The following is a 22882-nucleotide window of genomic DNA, read 5'->3' on the forward strand; positions in this document are numbered from 1 at the left end:
CGAAATTTTCTCGGACAGGGACTCCTCTGGGGCGTGACACAACCAGCGCCGGCCGGCGACTCCGATGACCGACGGCGGCCACCGCAAGCTCCGACAGAGATGTAGCGCCCACCGATAGAAGTCGTAGGATATTTTTGCCATTTTATAATAATACGAATTACATTGCTTATAAAAATAATGGATACCAAACAAAAGAATGTAATTATCTTTGTAATCAAAGATTACATACATTTCATTACCAAACGTAGTAATGTAATCAAGATTACATTACATTATATTACAAATTTGATTATATTACAAGTTCAATTACATTACACCCAACCAAACGTAATCTTAAAAATTGCAATATCATTGCTTTTATAATGAATTAGGAAAACTTATCTCATGAAAGATTTTGGTACATGTAAGCTACAAATGCAAACAATAATAAAAATATTTTATTTTCTTATTCAGAAGGAGCAACAAGGAAAAATTAGAATTCTTCTAGATTTTATTTGGTACGAACCTCACACGTACTCTGATAATGATACAACTATGACTCAAAGAGCTATCGATTTTCACATCGGATGGTAATACTGATTGCAAGCTTGATTTCCAAAACCTACCTATTAATTATGATTACCCTTTTTGACATACTCTAATTTTTTTTTTTCAAATTCCTTCACCCTCTGACATATGGATACTATCTTGGATCCATTCAAGACATAGTTAAAGAAAGAGTGTCAGAATTTCCTAATGATGAAGTGGAGTTGATTAAAGGCTCATATTGTCACGCCCCAAGGAGTCCCTGTCCGAAGAAATTTCGGCAACACCTCCCCTGTACTGCGGACAATCTGAAACTTTCTACAATCACTATATACCTCAGCCACATGCGGCTGGAATAATAACATGTAAATAAACCATCACCACGCAGTTTATATAGAAACAAACAAAACAGTAATAAGATGACTCGAAAACAACCCTACTCAACTACACTCGTAAAGCTCAAATCCGATTTTTCCTACTCCACTACACTCATAAAACACAAATCCGACAAACTCACCTCTTCTGTAGTAGAACAAAACCAAATCATACCAAAATCCATCGACAAATATAATCCATACAAGCTCCAAGTATCTAAACAATACAAGATCAAACATAATCTAAAACATAAAATCAAAAGATAAGTAAACAGTCTTGTGGCTGCAGGGGACTAGCACTACGTGCAGTGGGGACTAGCGACTGGAACTGCTTCGAACAGCCTCAACCTGAAAATATAACAACAATGGAGGCGGGGTGAGTCCAACACTCAGTAAGTACAACTGATATACAAAATAAAGTAAATAACAGACAACACTAATCATGCGTACAGTCTCCTGAATACGAGAAGGATAAATGCAACTGGAACAGAAACAGGAGAAAACTGTACTAACCAGGATCAAGGTAAAAAGATATCTGGGTCGTCAGACCGAGAGTGTCATAACCCTGTATGCATGTCAATCATATGCATCCAAATAAATGCAGCAAGTAAATGCAGCAAACACAAACAATAAATGCATCATGCATATGATGCCAATGACATGGTCACCGGTCGACCCTCTCACACAATGGTGAGTCAGTGGTTAGGTCAGTGACAGTGCACTCGACATCACTTGTCACGATGAGTGACCGAGGACGGGATCTTTGTCATACATAGTCCTACCCCAAATCATAAATGGGGGCGCAATGCTCTCATCTCCAGTACATGATGACGGGGCGACTACCACGCTGAGTCACACTACCCATGAGCGGACCAGAGGAGACAAACAAAGCGCTGCTACCACACGGCTACACTAAACCAGCGGAGCCAAGCAGAGCGACTCCGCCTCAGACCAACGGAGCCAGACAGCAGAACCGCCACACACCTGTCCGATATACCACTAACCCATGAGTGGTGGTGTGTACATAGACGATGTGCTCACAATAATGGAGCAGACAATCGCACAGCATGCAATCATGCAAAATGATACATGACACTAAACATGACAATATCACAAATAGCATAGCATGCTCTATACATATGTATAAGATGTGTACTACAAGATAACGAATCAAATAGAAGGTACACAAACAGATAGGGTATCAAATAAACCCTAGGTTCTGAACATAATATATCATATGGTTGGGTCACTACCTAAAGCATGTATGGTCAGATAAATAATAACATGCAGTGCATAATAAGTAAACAAGCAACATGTAACAGATCATGTAGTGACCAACCGGAACAAATGGAAAACACAATCATTGCTATATGTTAAACACTTTATTATGCATATCAAAAGACATAAGTCAAAGTACCCGCCTCCAATAAAGTGGTCCAATCTGGTAATCAAGATACTCGTCGAGATACCGTCCCGAATCAAAGTCCTGTGTCGAACATATAGACATATTTTATTTAGCTACAATTCAAATGAATTTAAATAGCTTAATAAAATCCACGAAACTAAATCAGGGAAAACCCTAATTAACATAACCAATTACCTACCCAAAATTAAATCTAACCATTGACTAAGGTTAATGGTCTTAACCCTAATCGTTCCATTAGATTCATTTAAAACCAACTCAATCTACAACAAGGATCCGCCATCAATGTATCATCCTATAACCAAATTAGGTACGTATCAATTCATACATAAAACACATTTTCACCTCAAATCACCGCTGGAGAAGATTCGCTGTTGCAGCACAGTAGACGAAGTTGCTGCCAATAATCCTATCCGGAGCGAGGTGGAACCGTTGCCTAGCAAGTCAACCCTTCCAAAACAGCACCTAGACAAATCCAATGTCCAATTCACAGTGTGTACATGCTCAACCATGCAAGACCAAATCAAGGCTCACCTTGGGGGTCTGATCACCGTACTCACTGTCTGCACTTCACAGCAACCCGAGGCTGAGATCCAGCGCTGGAAGGGCAGTGTAGCACAAAGGGAAACAGTGGCACAGCGAACCCGTGTAGGCAAATTGGTTGGCTGCCGACGCTAGGGCAGAGAGGGACGGCAGTCGGCTATGCTCGGATGTCGCTGAAGAGAGGGGTGTCGCGGCTGAGGCTAGGGCATCGGCAACGGAACTGGGGCTCGGGTGTCGGCACAGAGAGTCGGCCGGTGATGGCTCTCACAGCGTCGGCATCGGCAGAGGAGAGGAGGAAGGCGTCGGCGTCCATGATTAGGGCACAATGTGGAGATGGCCGGCGCTGTACGGTGCGGCGGCGACACTCTGCGAATGAAGAGAGCGTCGGCGGAGTGGCTCAAATCCACGGCACAGCGGTTGGCGCTCAGGAGAAGTGAGGAAGAGAGGAAAGGGGATCGACAACCCTCGGCCGCGGCTTTAATCGTGAGGAATCCGTCACGTGCGACGGTTGTTTGCGGCGTTGGTTAGGGTAAGAAGAGGGCGCGACGTCGGGCAGGGGAAAAAGGAGAGAAAGCGGTGATAAAATAAATAAAAGAAAAAGAAATATAAAAAGAAAAGGAAATATAAACATTTCCTCACTTAAATAGGGTAGCCTAAACAGGCTTTTCCGGACCCTATTTTTATCCCCGTTAACTCGTCTGTACGAGCTCCGAAAAATTTCCGAAAAATTTCCAAAAATTTCGGAAAATTCGCTTATCATTATTTCTCTATTTTCCGGTATTTTACACATATGATTATTTGGGAGTCAATCAATACAAAACCTATTATGTTAAGGATAATGGTACAATCAATCCTAAACCTATTAGCTATCATAATGATTGGTAATTCGAATTTAAATGTGAGACATATTCAACCATTTATTTCTTGTCCATGTTTAACTTAATTAATAAAATGATCTATTAGTAATATAATTTCTTCTACTATTTCTTTTTTTAGATATTGAAATAGCGTGCCAATTGGACCAAAGTAAGAAATTACCTTATATTTTTTCCCCATGTGGTTATGCCATGAAATTTTGGATTTTGATTTAACGTTGGCTTATAATTGATAAAAAGTAATTTTTTATATGCTATTAGACCCATTCAAATTGGCTTTACATAGTTCCATAGGGTTTATATAAGGCAGGTACATATGTTAAGGAAAATTATGACAACCCAATTATCCTTCTATCAGAAAATAATAAATATTTGTATAAGAAATTATATATATTCTCTAAATTCAAACTTAATTGATTATAATTTTAGGTATGGATCAACTTGGCAATGTCACATTTCCATGAAGCTTCCAAGATACTCAATGGAGACATTATTATAAGAATTATATTACTGAACTAAATAGGGCAATAGATGATGATGCTTTAGCATTGGATACTTTGTATGATCCTTTCTTGATAATTTTGAATGGACACATCAAGGTTGTCTATGTTAGCTTCAAGAATAATAAGTGCTATCCAAAGGAATCAACACGTTGGATCAAGAAGATTCATGAGAGGAGTCAATAAATTAGGTTTTTGTTTAAAAAAATATTTATTATTGTCTTTAGTCCCCCGTTTAATTGATTTGATCATGAAATAAACACAATTTGTTGTTTTGATGTCTCTGAAAATAAATAAAATTATATTTCAATCACGACACTATTTCATTTTGGCACTTTTAATGACCTGACAAATTAGTTGTAAAATACCAAAAATGGACATAACTAAATGTAGTTCAAAACTAAATCATCTTGATTCATAATTAAACCAAACCCTTTTGGCTTATTATTAAACCATCATGGATCATAATTAAACTAAATGCTTTTGGAATGTAAACTTGTCTATAAGAGGCATGACCCACTATTATTTATGTTTTGCCAAACACCTTCCATATTTGCTCCACATATAGTTATACTAGACTTAGTCTCTTTTAATCTGATAATTTAATTCTCAAACTTATTTTATATCTTTTGAATATACTTGTAATATGTATAATCCAATAGATTTCCGGTTTATGTTGGTCATTCATAATTAATCATTAATTATGAATCGAGCATGAGTGACACCTAGTAGTGCATTATGATCCCCAATTAACTGAAAAATTACAATTGATTCTAAAACCACTTTTGAATATTTCAGTAATTACAGTGAGTCATGCCTCGTTCCTTTCACTTGTCTTATACCCTCTTAGTTTATGACATATTTTATGTATCAGTTTCCACTAAACTAACTATGTCACACCTAGCCCAAGTACTAGTTCCTTGTTTTATGGATTTAAATTACTCAATCATGTGTCCAAGAAGACCATCCTCTTAATGTGTAATTCTTTAGCCACAGATTTACGAGTAATAATGGTGACAAGAGACCATAGGATATACATCTCCTAATAAAGAAGTGATGAATCTTCTATGAGTTATTCAATCATTTTCATGTACTTTGACTTATATACCCAATCATCCCGAATCTATACCTCAAAGGAGATGTTTGTTTAAGATGTTAAAGCATAAGTCTCCATGATCAAGATGACTTGAATACCACAAGTCAAAGGAAACTTGCACTTGAACTGCATTAAAATTATTATTGAAATATTCATATATGTATAAAATCATATGAAGTCTAATGGCGGGTCATTCTAATGAACTAGTTACCTTTAATTAGTATTCACGTTTAACTCTCAACATACCAATGTCTCCAGCCAATGAGAAGCAACTGCATGGATAAACCAAGGAGTATAACACATTCTAGTCTCTCGAAATCGATAATGTCAGAACTCATCAATTCATTGACTATGAAATATTTCAATACATCCAAAATTACATATGTAAAGATATTCACTAGTTATGATCTAATCATAAGTTTTCTCATACTATAAATCATATTGTAAACTTTATTAATTAAGTTTAAGATCGATATCAAATACATAGAGAATGCATACTTAAATAGTGAATTAATTTATCCAATAAATAATATAATATCTAAAATGATTTCCTTTGGACACCTTTCAAATATAACATTAAAATGGAAAGGTCTGCTCCTCTAGTTAGTAGAATTTTTTCAACACATTGGTGGAGGGCACCCTCAAATTCATATCATAGCATGTCACTAGTCATGTTGATAGTTTTTCATAAAATTTAACGGAGGTTAGAAAAGTCTTCTTTTGCTCTGCTCATCGATTCCTCATCTGCTTTGTAGTCACTCAAATCTTTTTGAGCAACCTCCTATTGGGCATTCATGGCCTTCTCTTTCTCAATGGTGATTCCCGACTCTAATGCTACCTGGATCTTAAGAGCTTCTAGTTTAGAAGTCATGTTCATATCCTGTCTTTTGGGTTTAGCTATTTCTAGCGCCCATTTCTTCTTGATTGAAGTCTCGACACGAATGTCACTTTAGAGATTTAGTCTTCAAGTTTCTGTAGCGATAGACCTCACCAATTTGGTTAGAAAATCATGTTGAACTTGAAATTACTCTTCTTGATCCTTTTTGGCCAATGCTTTAGAGACCCTTAAAGCAGCTAAGCTTCAATAAGCTCTTGCTCCAGTCTTTGAGTTTTGTCAGAATAGCCCTTGGCTTTCTTGCTCTAATACATAACTGATGTCTCATTTTTAGGTTTTTCTTTTGTTGTCTTAGCCAAAGCCTCCTCCAATTAAGTTTTTGCTGCTATTGTTTTAGTCAAAGTCTCCTCCAGTTGGGTTCTCTCTACTATTTTCTAAGCCGAATTCTTCCCAAGCTAAGTTTCCTTGGCGGTTGACGAAGTCCTGATTGAAGTTTGTCTCAGTTTATCTATTTGACTCCTTAGTTCTATTATTGTATCCTTCCTCTACTAGAAATCTTTGCTAATAGACTACACAAGCAAAGTTAATAGTCACATATAATTTATGGATTTTTTCTTAACTAAAGACCCTACCCTCTGAATGGACTAGAGCAAGCATCTACTTAGTGTCAAGAAACCATATTTGGTATGGTCTCCTTAGCATAGATGGAAAGTTTCTCTAGTAGAGAGGTGCCTAGCGGAGGGGGCTCAATTGGGATTTGGGGTGCTTCAGCAAGGGAAGTGTTGGGTTTTTCGGGCCGCGAAAACCGATTTTTCGCGTCGCGGAAACCCCGAAAGCCCCAGCCACCGGATCCGTGCGAAGTAAAAACTTTCGAAAAACTTATGAGTACGAGTTTTATGCTAGTTCTAAACTAGGAGAAGGAATTACCCTTGATGCGTGCCCTTTACGAATCCCGCTCGTCCAAGGAAGTGTCGGATCTCAAGTTGTCAAGGTAGACAACTCTCTATGTGTATCCACACGAACACAAGAAGGAGATAACCAAACTATAGGTGTGATAGCACCTTAGTAGGTCTCGGCAAGATGAGGAGAGGGAGAGCAAGAAGAGAACTCAAGGAAGAAGAAGAAGTGAATAGTCTTGAATGAAAAAAATGAATTCCCTTCATTTTTGTGTGTGGTCGGCCATAATTGTAACTCCATTACAATTAATGTGGCCGGCCACATTAAATGGAATGGAGGTTTGTAACCTCTATGATGTGGCACATACTTAAGTAATCATGATGATGTGGAGCATTATCATTGGTCCACATCTTGTCAACTCACTAATGATGTGGCATAAAGTCAAGTCAAACTTGACTCTTCCTCTTCCTCTCAAGTCAAGTCAAACTTGACTTAATCTCTCTCATGGTTGATCTAATCCAACCATTTAATTCAAGCTAATTTAATATAATGAATCTAATTCATTTAATTAAATTTATTCAATGAGTCATAATCTAAATTAGACTCATTGAACACATGAATCAACTTGAGTATAACTCAATTAGCCCAATTAGGATTACTCTTAATCCAATTTGATTCATCAAATGAATCTAATCCTCTTGGTTCATCATATGAACCTAATCTCCATCTAATTGTCCTTAGTGTGTGACCCTATAGGTTTTTATAACATTGGCAATGCCCCTAAACCCATTTAGGAGCATAAGTAATGAGCGGTATCTAGCAACACATCATTACTACCCAAGTTACAAGAATGTCGAGATCCAACATCACCTTTGTGACTACTAATTGTGACTCCTCACAATATATGACAAGTGTCCTTCTATCCTAGACATCTAGATTGATCAATATGATGCATAGACCGTGTCATCCTCTGATCAAACTAAATCTTGAACTCTAATTAGACTCACTAAATCAAATGAGTTCAATATCTCATATTGACTCATTTGGGCATGGCCATGCACTTCGTGGTCTCACTCTATCAAGAATATCGATGTCTCTCCCGTCATATAGGAGGGATAGATCCCATCTACATCACTCACATCCCTCTGCATAATTCGTTACATACCCAGCAATCGCCTTTATAGTCCACCCAGTTATGGGTGACGTTTGACGAAACCAAAGTACATAACTCCTTATGTAGGGAACCATGGTGACTTCAGGTCTACGGACTAGTAGTCATACTAATAGTCACATAAGAAAGTATATGACACTAATATAACGATCCATGATACTTTCTTATAGCAGATCATTCAGTATAATTTTCCAATGCATACCCATGTGTCAACTTAATATCTCTATATCCATGACTTGTGAGATCAAGTCATCGAGTTGACCTACATGCTAGTCTTATTGCATTAACATTGTCCCTGAATGTTAATACTCGACTAGGAATGATTAAGAGTAGTGTTCCCTATATCATCTCACTATCGGTTCAACTAACTGATTTATATAGGTGAGAACCTTCTACTCAATGACGCTATTATACTTAGTTTATTTGGCACCAATACAAGTAAGTATAATAATCAAAAATAAATGCCTTTATTTATATAAGAATATGATACAACAAGTCCATAATACAATCATCAAATGATTGGCTCTAGGACTTTAACTAACAATCTCCCACTAGCACTAGTGTCAATCAGTGTAGGCTCTAAGCCCCAATGACCTAGTGTGACCATCATACTTCCTCTGTGCCAAAGCCTTGGTCAAGGGATCTGCGATGTTAGCCTCTGTAGGTACTCTGCATATCTTCACATCTCCTCTATCGATAATCTTTCGAATGAGATGGAAGCGTCGTAGTATGTGTTTGGTCCGTTGGTGTGAGCGAGGTTCCTTCGCCTGTGCTATAGCTCCATTGTTGTCACAATAGAGCTCAATAGGGTCAGCGATACTGGGAACCACCCCAAGTTCAGTGATGAACTTGCAGATCTAAACTGCCTCCTTTGCTGCCTCTGATGCAGCAATGTACTCGGCCTCTGTCGTAGAATCAGCTACTGTGTCCTACTTCGAACTCTTCCAGCTCACAGCACCACCATTTATACAAAATACGAACCCTGACTGCGATCGATAATCATCCTGATCGGTCTGGAAGCTAGCATCACTATAACCCTTTACAGCTAGCTCATCATTGTCTCCATATATCAAGAAATATTCTTTAGTCCTTCTTAAGTACTTAAGAATATTCTTGACCACAATCCAGTGACTTTCACCTGGATCTGACTGGTATGTAACGACCCAATTTTCCCTATTTCGAACTCCAAATGTCCATAAAAATATTTGGAAATGCTTTTCAAATATTCTAGATATTTTTAGAGTATTTTTACGTAATTTTTGGAGGTCGTTTAGTATGTTTACAAAAAGAAGGAAATTTTGACAAAAAGAGTTGAAGGCAAGGCTCGAACCCATGACCTCGGGTCGGACCCGACCAAACCGGACACAGCCAGCCAACTGGGCTGCACACGCTTTGTTAACTAAGTATGGGGAGAAATAAATTTAAAGCATAGATAGTAATTAATAATAACCCGAATTATAAGTGAAGGTTTAGGTTTTCTTTTCTCCAAAACCTAACTTCCCTCTCCTCTCGTTCTCGCGTGCGGCAGCGTCGGCGTTGCTTGGGCGAAGACGAAGCCGAAATTGGGGTTGCGTTCCGGCGGCTGGCGAGCGTTCTTCTTCAAGGGTTCTTCACAAACCAAGCTTCTCTCGGCAAGGCAAACGCTCGAGCAAGAGAAGAGGCCGAGATTTGGAGCTACCCGAACCCTAGAATCCTCTTCCTTCTCGGTTGTAAGTCCAAGAATCGTCGGTAAGTACTACTCACCTGTGGTAGGAGTAGCTTCAACCTTGTTTTCTTCTTGAATCTGAACCATGCTATGAAGATTTTGGCTTTTGGGTGTTCTGCCGTGGGCTTCACAGAGATTCCAAGAACTAGTTTTTGTTTGATTGAGCATGTAGTATTGTTTGTGCCGAATCTAAGCTTGCAGGAGATCAAGTTTTTGTTTCTCCTTGTTCTTGTTGAACCTGTCATGGCCTTTAGGAAGGAAAAAGGGTGTAGTGGATTTAACCTTGATTAATGATGCCTTTGTTTCCTACCATTGGGTTTGCAACTGGATCGTGTAGCTTGACAGTATGTCGAATTTGCATCAGATGGATTTTCATTGGGTTTCATTTTAGTTTCCAACCATCTATGCTAGTTCCTAGATTAGTTCTTGCAAGCATTAGTATACAGTCTGAGCTCTATATTCTGTTATAGTTTCCTTCCTTGCTTTTAGGCCATGTTGTACAGAATCAAAGTTGATTAGGGATTTAGTTTTTGGACAACATGTTTAAGAAAGCTTAAAGTTGTATTCTTTTGCTCTATTATACAACATGTGTAGAAAGTCCAAATTAGCTCTCTTTTGCTCTATTTTATAGCATGATTAGCAAGTTTGAATTAGCTTACTTTTGCTCCATTTTGTAGCATGATTAGTAAGATTAGTTAGCTTTCTTTTGCTCTATTTTACAGCATGTTTAGTAAGTCTAAGTTAGCTTTCTTTTGCTCTATTTTACAGCATGTGTAGAAAGTCTAAATTAGTTTTCTTTTGCTCTATTTTATAGCATGATTAGCAAGTTTGAATTAGCTCTCTTTTGTTCTATTTTATAGCATGATTAGTAAGTTCAAAGTCGCTTTCCTTCGCTTTGTTTAATAACATGCTTAGAGAGTTCAGATCTTCTTCCCTTGTGTATTTTCATATAGCATGCTTGGTTAGTTGTAATCTTATACTTGTTAAGAAATATTTACAGGATTCTAATAAGTTCTAATAAAGGAGTATGAGAAGTATAAGTAAAGAAAAGACTAGAGTCTAGTTAAAAAGAGATAACTAGTAAATTAAAGTAAGAGGCTAGTACCCGACTTCCGAGGTTGTCGTTAATCAAATCCAGGTGACCAATTCCGAGGTCTTGGCCTTGGTAAGACCGAGGTCTTTATCCTCATAGGGCTGGAGGCTCGCTACCCCGGTCACTATTAGAGAGTGCGCAAAACAAAGATGGTACTAAGCCTGGGCCCAAAGAAGAACAAGAAGAAGAAAGTGAAAGAGAAATTAAAAGATTAATTTCTAATATAAGAAAAGTAAGAAGAACAAGAAGAAGAAAGTAAAAGAGAAATTAGAAGATTAATTTCTAGTATAAGGATATAAGAAAATGAAACAAGTTTATGCTTAGAATCAATAAAAGTTTAGTTTTTTAATTCTAAGCTTACAGTAGTTGTTTCATTACTTTCCTGTCAGTTAGTGAGCATGTTTAGTGTTCAGTTTTTTTTTTGTATACCATGAGTACATGCAGCTTTGCTTTAGCATTACAGTTTCAGTATCATTGCATTACTTTTATGCACTTCGAAGTTTTTGTGAGATAGATTAGTACTTACTAAGCGTTTTCGCTTATAGTTTTGTTTTCTTTTCTCCTACTGCAGATAAAGGAAAAGCTAAGATATGAAGGGAGACAACAGGGTGGTGGTGGTGATGAAGGTGTGTGATGACTGGACTGTGGAGAGATCCAGAATTAGTTGGCAAAAATTGTCAAGACTCTGCTTTTAGTTTTCCTCTAATGTTATGTTAAATTTGGGATTGTAGTTGAGTTTATTTCCGCATATGTAATTAGTCACTTTCATTATTTGTGGAGTGAAGTAGTTGGTTGTTTTTGCTAGAGTAGTTCTTTCTTTTTCTGTTGTTTTATAACTGTGTGGTTGTAAAAAATATGTTCCAGCCGCCTGTGGCTGCGTGTATATCTTTTGTATTATGGATTCAGTCACCGGTACAGGGGAGACTCTGCCGAAATTTTTCGGTAGGAATTCCTCTGGACCGTGATAAATCTAACTGATGCTAATAATAGCGTCAGTGACACTAGTAAGTAGAGTAGTAGTTAGGTAATGGTCGCCCTTAGTGAGTAGTAGTAAGTAGGGTGGGTCGTTACAGTTGGTATCAGAGCGGTGTTCCATTCTCCAGCATCACACACACATCAGTAACATCCTCGCCGTCTCCAAGTAAGAAAGTATTAAATCCTTTCTTTATTCTGCTTTCCTTATTATTAACTGCAGTATAGAGTACTTGTTTTTTTTTTTTTGAGTACTAAAGTATGATAGAAGATTTAGTTTCCCTTTTCTTTATTCATATTTATGTATGATTAGAAGGGTTAGAGAGAGGATACCAAGTCTTTTTCTTTGCATAATTAAATGTTAAGAAAAAGGATGTCCCCGTACCGTTCGTATTGAGAACCAAGATCAGGAGAACGAAGAGCTTAGATCAACTGAGCCCAATCTCTCTGAAGTTGTTGCCTAACTCCAGAGACAAGTAGCAGAACAGCAGCAAGTGATTGCCAATCTGATGGCAAACCAGCCAGCAGTTCCACCCCCTCCTCCAGCTATCACTGCAGAGGCTCCAGTGGTAATTGAGACTCCACCAGCTACCCAGGGAGCCGACACAGCACCCCAGAGACCAGGAGCTTATCTTATACAATGGCTGAAGCTGAAACCAGAGAGTTTCTCAGGCACGACTGAGCCCTAGGATGCCCAGGCTTGGTTTAAACACTGGAGAGCACTATGGAGCTTCTTGACTGGCCAGAAGTCGAGAAGGTCAAGTGCGCTTCTTTCTACCTGTCTGCAGATGCTTGTATGTGGTGGGAGAGGATAAAGACCAAGAGAGCAGCTGATCAGATGAGCTGGGCAGATTTTCAGTTAGAGTTCTATGAAGAGTTCTGTCACCAACGAGCACTAGGAGGAGTTTATAGAGTTCAAGCCAGCCAAGATAGAAGACAAGACAGTAGGGAGCCCGGAGCCCCAGTCAAGTAAGTGCAGAAGAACAGAAAGAAGGTAAGAAAGAGGGGGTTTGGATGGTCTATGAATATCCCGAGGTATTCCCAGCAGATCTACCTGGACTACCTCCCAATAAATGAGTGGATTTGAGATTGAATTGGTTCCTAGAACCGGTCCAATTTCAAAAGCTCCGTATCGCATGTCTCCAGCAGAGCTGAAGGAGTTACAAGCACAACTACAGGAGTTACTTGACAAAGGCTTCATTCGCCCTACTCATTCACCCCGGGGAGCTCCAGAGATGTTTGTTATGAAGAAAGACGGATCCGTGCTAATGTGCATTGATTTCAGAACGCTGAGCAAAGTAGCAGTTAAGGACAAGTACCCCCTTCCCAGGATCGATGACTTATTTGATCAATGAAGAGGAACAACAGTGTTCTCAAAGATAGACCTGCGCTTTGGGTACCATTAGCTGAAGGTGAAAGAAGGAGATATACCCAGAATGGCGTTCAGGACCAGATATGGACACTACGATTTTGTGGTCATGTCTTTTGGAGTGACTAATGCACCTACGGTCTTCATGGACTTAATGAACAGGGTGTTCAGAGAATATCTTGACAAAGTTGTCAACGTATTCATCGACGACATTCTGGTCTATTCAGGGACCCAGAGGAGCATGACACGCACTTGAGGATGGTAATGCAGACTCTGCAGCAAAAGCAGCTTTATGCTAAATTCTCAAAGTGCGAGTTCTGGTTAAATCAGGTGGCGTTTTTAGATCACATTATTTCTAAAGAAGGTATTCAAGTGGATCTAGCCAAAGTGGAAGCGGTCAACAACTAGAGTAGACCCAAGAACGTCAGAGAGATCAGAAGCTTCCTTCGTTTAGCTGGGTACTACAGGAAGTTCGTGGAGGACTTTTCCAGGATATCCTCTCCACTAACAGCCCTCACCAGAAAGAACAAGAGATTCGAATGGTCAGATAAGTGTGAGCAGAGTTTCCAAGAGCTAAAGAAGAGATTGATCAGTGCTCTCATTCTGACTGTTCCACAGAGCGACAAGAGTTTCGACATCTATAGTGATGCTTCCAAGATGGGTTTAGGAGTTGTACTCATGCAAAAAGGAAAAGTCAAAGCTTATGCTTCCAGACAACTCAAAGACTATGAGAAGAACTATCTCACTCACGATCTTGAGCTGGCAGCTGTGGTTTTTGCACTGAAACTCTAGCGACATTATTTGTATGGAGTTCAGTGTAGAATATTCACAGATTATCAGAGTCTTAAGTACTTCACTCAGAAGGACTTAAACATGAGACAGCGCAGGTGGCTAGAGTTGGTCAAAGATTACGACTGTGAAATCCTCTACCACCCAGGCAAAGCTAACAAGGTGGCAGATGCACTAAGCAGAAAATCCAATACATCCCTGATGTCTTTGTCATCATTAGCCCTGCCACTGCAGAAGGAGTTGTCGGATTTTGGACTTGAAATTATTGAAGGGCAACTCTCCGCATTGACCTTAGAGTCTACCCTGCTTGAGGATATACAGAGAAAGCAAAGTGAAGATCCAGATATCCAGAAGATCAAGCAAGGGATATAGAAAGAAGAAAATCCGGAGTTTCAAGTATCAGATAGTGGAATTCTTTATCATGGGAGCCGCCTTTGTGTCCCCAATGATGAAGAACTGAGAAAGAAAATCTTAGAAGAAGCTCACAGCACACCATACTCCATGCATCCTGGTTCTTTCAAGATGTACCAAGATATGAAACAGAAGTTCTGGTGGTCAGGACTCAAAAGAAATGTAGCTAAATATGTCAGTACCTGCATGACATGTCAGAGGGTCAAAGTAGAACACCAGAGACCAGGAGGAGTTCTTCAGCCTCTTCCAATACCAGAATGGAAATGGGAAGATATATCCATGGACTTCATAACAGGTCTTCCAAGAACCACCAATTGATATGACGCAATATGGGTAATAGTGGACCGATTGACCAAGTCTGCTCACTTCCTAGCCATCAAGGTGTCCCACTCTATAGAGCAGTTGGCCCAGCTATATGTTAAAGAGGTAGTCAGACTTCATGGAGTTCCTAAATCTATCGTTTCTGATAGAGATGGGCGCTTCACTTCACGATTTTGGGAATGCGTTCAGAATGCACTAGGCACCAAAATTAAGTCCAGCACAACTTTCCATCCACAGACTGATGGACAGACAGAGCGAGTGAATCAGATTTTAGAAGATATGCTCAGAGCTTGTGCGCTAAATTTCAAAGGAAGTTGGTGCAACTATTTGTGCTTAGCTGAATTCGCCTACAACAATAGCTATCAGGAAATGCAGATCACTCATATGCTGGCAAGAAGTAGGAGAGAGAAAAGAAATGGAAGTAGAGCTGGGTATTCAGACGGAGCTGATAGACGAGACCACTCAGGCGATCCAGAAAATCAGACAGAGAATTGAGACTGCCCAGAGCAGACAGAAGAGTTATGCTGACACACGCCGTAGGCCATTGGAATTCCAAGTAGGAGATTCAGTTTTCCTCAAGGTCGCTCCTATGAGGGGAGTGATGAGATTTGGCAAGAAGGGCAAATTAAGTCCTCGCTATGTAGGACCTTACCTGATCATGGAGAGGATTGGGAAAGTAGCTTACAGGCTAGACTTACCATAAGACATGTTAGCAATACACAATGTATTTCATGTCTCCATGCTAAAGAAGTGTCTCCATGACCCGAGCCAAGTGATTCAGCCTCAGTCAGTGCAAATCCAAGAGGATCTTAGTTATGAGAGCAGACCTACACAGATAGTGGACAGAGCAGTCAAGAGATTGAGAAATAAAGAAGTACCACTAGTGAAGATCATCTGGCAGAGCCAGAAGCACGAGGAAATCACTTGGGAGCGGGAGGACAGTATGAGACAGAAGTATTCAGAGCTATTCTAAGTTCGAGGATGAACTTTTTATAAGGTATGGGGGATTGCAACGACCCAATTTTCCCTATTTCGAATTCCAAATGTCCATAAAAATATTTGGAAATGGTTTTAAAATATTCTAGAGATTTTTAGAAATTTTTAGAGTATTTTTACGTAATTTTTGGAGGTCGTTTAGTATGTTTACAAAAAGAAAGAAATTTTGACAAAAAGAGTTGAAGGCGAGGCTCGAACCCATGACCTCAGGTCGGACCCGACCTAACCGGACACAGCCAGCCAACTGGGCTGCGCACGCTTTGTTAACTAAGTATGGGGAGAAATAAATTTAAAGCATAGATAGTAATTAATAATAACCCGAATTATAAGTGAAGGTTTAGGTTTTCTTTTCCCCAAAACCTAACTTCCCTCTCCTCTCGTTCTCGCGTGTGGCAGCGTCGGCGTTGCTTGGGCGAAGATGAAGCCGAAATTAGGGTTGCGTTCCGGTGGCTGGCGAGCGTTCTTCTTCAAGGGTTCTTCACAAACCAAGCTTCTCTCGGCAAGGCAAACGCTCGGGCAAGAGAAGAGGCCGAGATTTGGAGCTACCCGAACCCTAGAATCCCCTTCCTTCTCGGTTGTAAGTCCAAGAATCGTCGGTAAGTACTACTCACCTGTGGTAGGAGTAGCTTCAACCTTGTTTTCTTCTTGAATCCGAACCATGCTATGAAGATTTTGGCTTTGGGTGTTCTGCCGTGGGCTTCACAGAGATTCCAAGAACTAGTTTTTGTTTGATTGAGCATGTAGTATTGTTTGTGCCGAATCTAAGCTTGCAGGAGATCAAGTTTTTGTTTCTCCTTGTTCTTGTTGAACCTGTCGTGGCCTTTAGGAAGGAAAAAGGGTGTAGTGGATTTAACCTTGATTAATGATGCCTTTGTTTCCTACCATTGGGTTTGCAACTGGATCGTGTAGCTTGACAGTATGTCGAATTTGCATCAGATGGATTTTCATTGGGTTTCATTTTAGTTTCCAACCATCTATGCTAGTTCCTAGATTAGTTCTTGCAAGCATTAGTATACAGTCTGAGCTCTATATTCTGTTATAGTTTCCTTCCTTGCTTTCAGGTCATGTTGTACAGAATCAAAGTTGATTAGGGATTTAGTTTTTGGACAGCATGTTTAAGAAAGCTTAAAGTTGTATTCTTTTGCTCTATTTTACAACATGTGTAGAAAGTCCAAATTAGCTCTCTTTTGCTCTATTTTATAGCATGATTAGCAAGTTTGAATTAGCTTACTTTTGCTCCATTTTGTAGCATGATTAGTAAGATTAGTTAGCTTTCTTTTGCTCTATTTTACAGCATGTTTAGTAAGTCCAAGTTAGCTTTCTTTTGCTCTATTTTACAGCATGTGTAGAAAGTCTAAATTAGCTTTCTTTTGCTCTATTTTATAGCATGATTAGCAAGTTTGAATTAGCTCTCTTTTGTTCTATTTTATAGCATGATTAGTAAGTTCAAAGTCGCTTTCCTTCGCTTTGTTTAATAACATGCTTAGAGAGTTCAGATCTTCTTCCCTTGTGTATTTTCATATAGCATGCTTGGTTAGTTGTAATCTTTTACTTGTTAAGAAATATTTACAGGATTCTAATAAGTTCTAATAAAGGAGTATGAGAAGTATAAGTAAAGAAAAGACTAGAGTCTAGTTAAAAAGAGATAACTAGTAAATTAAAGTAAGAGGCTAGTACCCGACTTCCGAGGTTGTCGTTAAACAAATCCAGGTGACCAATTCCGAGGTCTTGGCCTTGGTAAGACCGAGGTCTTTATCCTCATAGGGCTGGAGGCTCGCTACCCCGGTCACTATTAGAGAGCGCGCAAAACAAAGATGGTACTAAGCCTGGGCCCAAAGAAGAAAAGAAAAGAAAAGAAGAACAAGAAGAAGAAAGTGAAAGAGAAATTAAAAGATTAATTTCTAATATAAGAAAAGTAAGAAGAACAAGAAGAAGAAAGTAAAAGAGAAATTAGAAGATTAATTTCTAGTATAAGGATATAAGAAAATGAAACAAGTTTATGCTTAGAATCAATAAAAGTCTAGTTCTTTAATTCTAAGCTTACAGTAGTTGTTTCATTACTTTCCTGTCAGCTAGTGAGCATGTTTAGTGTTCAGTTTTATTTCTGTATACCATGAGTACATGCAGCTTTGCTTTAGCATACAGTTTCAGTATCATTGCATTACTTTTATGCACTACGAAGTTTTTGTGAGATAGATTAGTACTTACTAAGTGTTTTCGCTTATAGTTTTGTTTTCTTTTTTCCTACTACAGATAAAGGAAAAGCTAAGATATAAAGGGAGACGACAGGGTGGTGGTGGTGATGAAGGTGTGTGATGACTGGACTGTGGAGAGATCCAGAATTAGTTGGCAAAAATTGTCAAGACTCTGCTTTTAGCTTTCCTCTAATGTTATGTTAAATTTGGGATTGTAGTTGAGTTTATTTCCGCATATGTAATTAGTCACTTTCATTATTTGTGGAGTGAAGTAGTTGGTTGTTTTTGCTAGAGTAGTTCTTTCTTTTTCTATTGTTTTATAACTGTGTGGTTGTGAAAAATGTGTTCCTGCCGCCTGTGGCTGCGTATATATCTTTTGTATTATGGATTTAGTCACCGGTACAGGGGAGACTCTGCCGAAATTTTTCGGTAGGAATTCCTCTGGACCGTGATAAATCTAACTGATGCTAATAATAGCGTCAGTGACACTAGTAAGTAGAGTAGTAGTTAGGTAATGGTCGCCCTTAGAGAGTAGTAGTAAGTAGGGTGGGTCATTACATGGTATCTGCTCGTCATGCTCAAAGCATACGAGATATCAGGTCGAGTACATAGCATGACGTACATGATGGATCCTATGGCTGAGGCATAAGGGATCTGATCCATGCGGTCTCTCTCCTCTCTAGAAGAGGGACCTTGAGTCTTCGAAAGACTCACGCCATGTGACATCGGCAGAAACCCCTTCTTGGAGTTCTGCACGGCAAACCGAAGGAGTACCTTGTTAATATATGTACTCTGACTTAGGCCAAGAAATCTCTTAGATCTATCTCTATAGATCTGTATCCCTAGAATGCGGGATGCCTCACCTAAGTCCTTCATTGAGAAGCAACTCCCTAGCCAGGTCTTGACAGACTGAAGCAAAGGGATGTCCTTCCCAATGAGTAGTATGTCATCCACATACAATATGAGGAAGACAACTATATAACCTACAACCTTCTTGTAGACACAAAGCTCATCTTCGTTCTTGATGAAACCAAACTGTTTGATTGCATCATCGAATCGAAGATTCCATCTCCGAGAAGCTTGCTTTAGTCCATAAATGGACCTATGCAGCTTGCATACTCTGCTAGTATGCTGTGGATCTACAAAACCCTCAGGTTGTGTCATGTACACATCCTCGAGTAGGTTTCCATTCAGAAACGCGGTTTTGACATCCATCTACCATATCTTATAGTCATGGTAAGCTGCAATAGCAAGCATGATCCGAATAGACTTAAACATCGCTACTGGAGAAAAGGTTTCATCGTAGTCAATACCATGAATCTGCTTGAAACCTTTAGCTACCAAGCGACCCTTATAGATAAGTCCATCCATGTCAGTCTTTCTCTTAAAGACCCACTTACACCCTATAGGTTTTACCCCTTCAGGTGGATCAACCAAAGTCCATACTTGGTTGGTGTACATGGATTCCATTTCGGATCTCATGGCCTCTAGCCATTTCTCGGAATCTGGTCTCATCACAGCTTCCTGATAGGTGGTAGGCTCATGATCTATGAGCACAACGTCATCATGGTCAGATAAGAGAAATGAGTATCTCTCAGGCTGACGACGTATCCTATCAGACCTGCGAAGAGGTATGTCTACTTGAACTGGTTATTGTTCCTCAACTCTTTGTGGAACAACATCATCCACAACACTTTGTGGTTCCAGTTCAACTTCCATTGAGGCTTCAGTGCTATGGTCCGCATCTTGAACTTCTTTAAGATCGAACGTACTCCCACTAGTCTTTCTAGAAACAAAGTCCCTTTCTAGAAAGACCCCAGTCATTGCCACAACTACCTTGTGCTGACTGGGAATGTAGAAGTAATATCCCTTAGTTTTCTTGGGATATCCAATAAAATAGCACTTGTCGGATTTGGGTCCCAATTTGTCTGAGACTTGACGTTGAACGTAAGCCTTACAACCCCAAATGCTCATGAAAGACACCTGGGCATCTCTCCCAGTCCATATCCTATATGGTGTCTTTATCACGGACTTGGATGGAACTCGGTTGAGTATAAAAGCTGTCGTGTCTAGAGCATTGCCCCAAAGGTATGTCGGAAGATCTGTGTGACTCATCATAGATCGTACCATATCTAATAGGGTATGATTCCTCCTTTCGGATACACCATTCCACTATGGTGTTCCAGGAGGAGTGAGTTGGGATAGAATCTCACACTCAGCTAGGTAGTCACGAAACTCATGGCTAAGGTATTCTCCACCTCGATCTGATCGAAGTATCTTAATACTCTTGCCAAGCTGGTTCTATACTTCATTCTTGAATTCCTTGAACTTTTCAAAGGATTCTGACTTATGTGTCATAAAATACACATAACCATATCTACTGAAGTCATCAGTAAATGTGATGAAGTATCTATAACCGCCTCTAGCAGTAACATTGAAAGGGCCACATACATCACTATGTATAAGACCTAACAAGTCAGTCGCTTTCTCACTGTGCCCACTAAACGGAGTCTTGGCCATCTTGCCTAGTAGGCATGACTCGCACGTCTCATAAGATTCAAAATCAAATGAGTCCAGCAAACCATCCTTATGGAGCTGGGATAAGTGCTTGTCATTTATATGACCTAAGCGATAGTGCTAGAGATAAGTTTAGTTCAGGTCATTTGACTTGAACTTCTCGGTATTTATGTTATAGATAGGGCTTTCAAGATCTAGAATGTAGAGTCCGTTCATCAGAGGTGCACTACAATAGAACATATCTTTTAAATAAACAGAACAACATTTGTCCTTTATAATAAAAGAGAAACCTTTCTTGTCTAAACAAAAAATTGAAATTATGTTCTTAGTTAATGCAGACACATAACAACAATCATCCAACTCTAATACAAGCCCAGAGGGCAGAGATAGAAAATAAGTCCCTACAGCAACAGTAGCAACCCGTGCTCCATTGCCTACGCGTAGGTCCACCTCGCCCTTCGCCAATGCCCTGCTATTTCTCATCTCCTGCACATTAGTACAAATGTGAGATGCACATCCGGTATCTAATACCCAAGATGAAGAAATAGATAGATTGACTTCTATAACATATATACCTGAAGTGGAAGTCTCACTTCGCTTCTTCTTAAGATCTTCCAGGTACACCTTGCAGTTCCTCTTCCAATGACTGGTTTGACCACAGTGGAAGCAGGTAACATCCTTGGCGACCCCTCCTTTAGGCTTCAGTGCCTTGCCTTTGCCCTTGGCTTGGGACTTTTCTTTGCCTTTGGGCTTGCCCTTGCCCTTGTGTTTCTGAACCATCAGAACAGAGTAGGGCTTTGCCTTCTTAAGGTTCAGCTCAGCAGTTCAGTGGCTTGTCAATTTCGTTCATATTGTAGTTTAGAACGAACTGACTATAGCTATCCGGCAAGGATTGCAAGATCAGGTCAGTGGCCAGCTCTTGGCCAAGCGGGAATCCTAACCTCTATAGGTTTTCTATGTACCCAATCATTTTGAGTACATATGGGCCTACCGGAGCCCCATCTGACATCTTGCACTGAAATAGTGCCCTTGAGATCTCAAATCTCTCATGCCTCGCTTGTCCTTGATATAGTTGACGAAGATGTTCAACCATATCGTAAGCGCCCATCAACTCGTGTTGCTTCTGAAGCTCAGAGTTCATGGTCGCGAGCATTAGACAGGACACATCTAATGCGTCATCTTGATGCTTCTTGTAAGCATCTTTATTTGCTCGTGGGGCATTGGCAGGAGGAGCCTCCGAAATGGGCTGCTCCAGAACGTACAGTATACGTTCCTGGGTGAGAACTATTCTCAAGTTCCTGTACCAGTCCAAGAAATTTGCTCCGTTGAGCTTGTCCTTCTCAAGGACAGAACGCAGGGAGAAGGAGTTTGTATTCGACGTCATGGTTATCTATAACAGAAAATGCAGAAATAAATATCATATTCTTTTAAATCATTTAATTAGGCCTTTAACTAAATGATGCTCCCACTGAATTCTATAATTCATGTGGGACAAGATCCACATCATACTACGCCTTGAGTTAGCTTTGGCTAAATCGCCCAAGACTTAGTATGATCGATAGGTAACAATTTACCAATTACATCTCTATGCAACTCTTGTTTATAGGATCATTGTCCGCAGTTATATTAAAACATGAGTTAGCTTTGGCTAATACGCCTAAGAATTAATTAATATAAATATGATTTATGTCCTATCTTTCCAACCGTTGGAAGAATGCCTATAGTTATACTCGATCCAACCGAGTTAACTAGGAATACTCAATCTAATTGAGTTTGTACTTGCCCATGCGTTGATAAGCGGGACCAAGGTTGTCCCTCCGTACCCTACCAAGATAATATGTGTTGCTCTGATTTGACAGATTCAACAACACATGTGATCGAGGTAGTGATAGGTATCACGGCACGGTTGGCATTAGAGTTGACGCGATTTAGATCTAATCTAATGTAAAATACCGGAAAAATGACAATTATTAATAAGGGAATTTTCCGAAATTTCTAGAAAATTTTCGGGAATTTTTCGGAGCTCGTATGGACGAGTTCACGGGGATAAAAACGGGGTCCGGAAAAGCCTGTTTAGGCGACCCATTTTAACGAGGAAAAGTTTTCTTTTCCTTTATATTTTCTTTTCTTTATTTTCTTTTCTTATTTTTCTTTTCCTCCGGTTTCTCTCGACGCCGACCCGAACTCTCTTCTTCTCTCGCGCCCGACGCCGGCCCTAACCGCCGGCCAGCGGTTCCTCCTCCCCGAGAGCACAAAACCCTCGGCCACTTCTTCT

At 39.7% G+C, this 22882-nt stretch overlaps 1 protein-coding gene across 1 annotated transcript in view; it reads left to right on the plus strand.

Moving 5' to 3' along the window:
* Positions 1-3198: 3198 nt before the first annotated feature.
* LOC122050598 (beta-glucosidase 26-like) overlaps positions 3199-22882 on the plus strand; it is an 80989-nt gene continuing 61305 nt past the window's right edge. Inside the window, exon 1 of the mRNA XM_042611492.1 lies at positions 3199-3388. Within this exon, the coding sequence (XP_042467426.1) occupies positions 3199-3388 (190 nt within the window). The remainder of the gene's footprint in view (positions 3389-22882) is intronic.

The sequence above is a fragment of the Zingiber officinale genome, chromosome 3A (assembly GCF_018446385.1).
Source record: "Zingiber officinale cultivar Zhangliang chromosome 3A, Zo_v1.1, whole genome shotgun sequence".
NCBI lineage: Eukaryota > Viridiplantae > Streptophyta > Magnoliopsida > Zingiberales > Zingiberaceae > Zingiber > Zingiber officinale.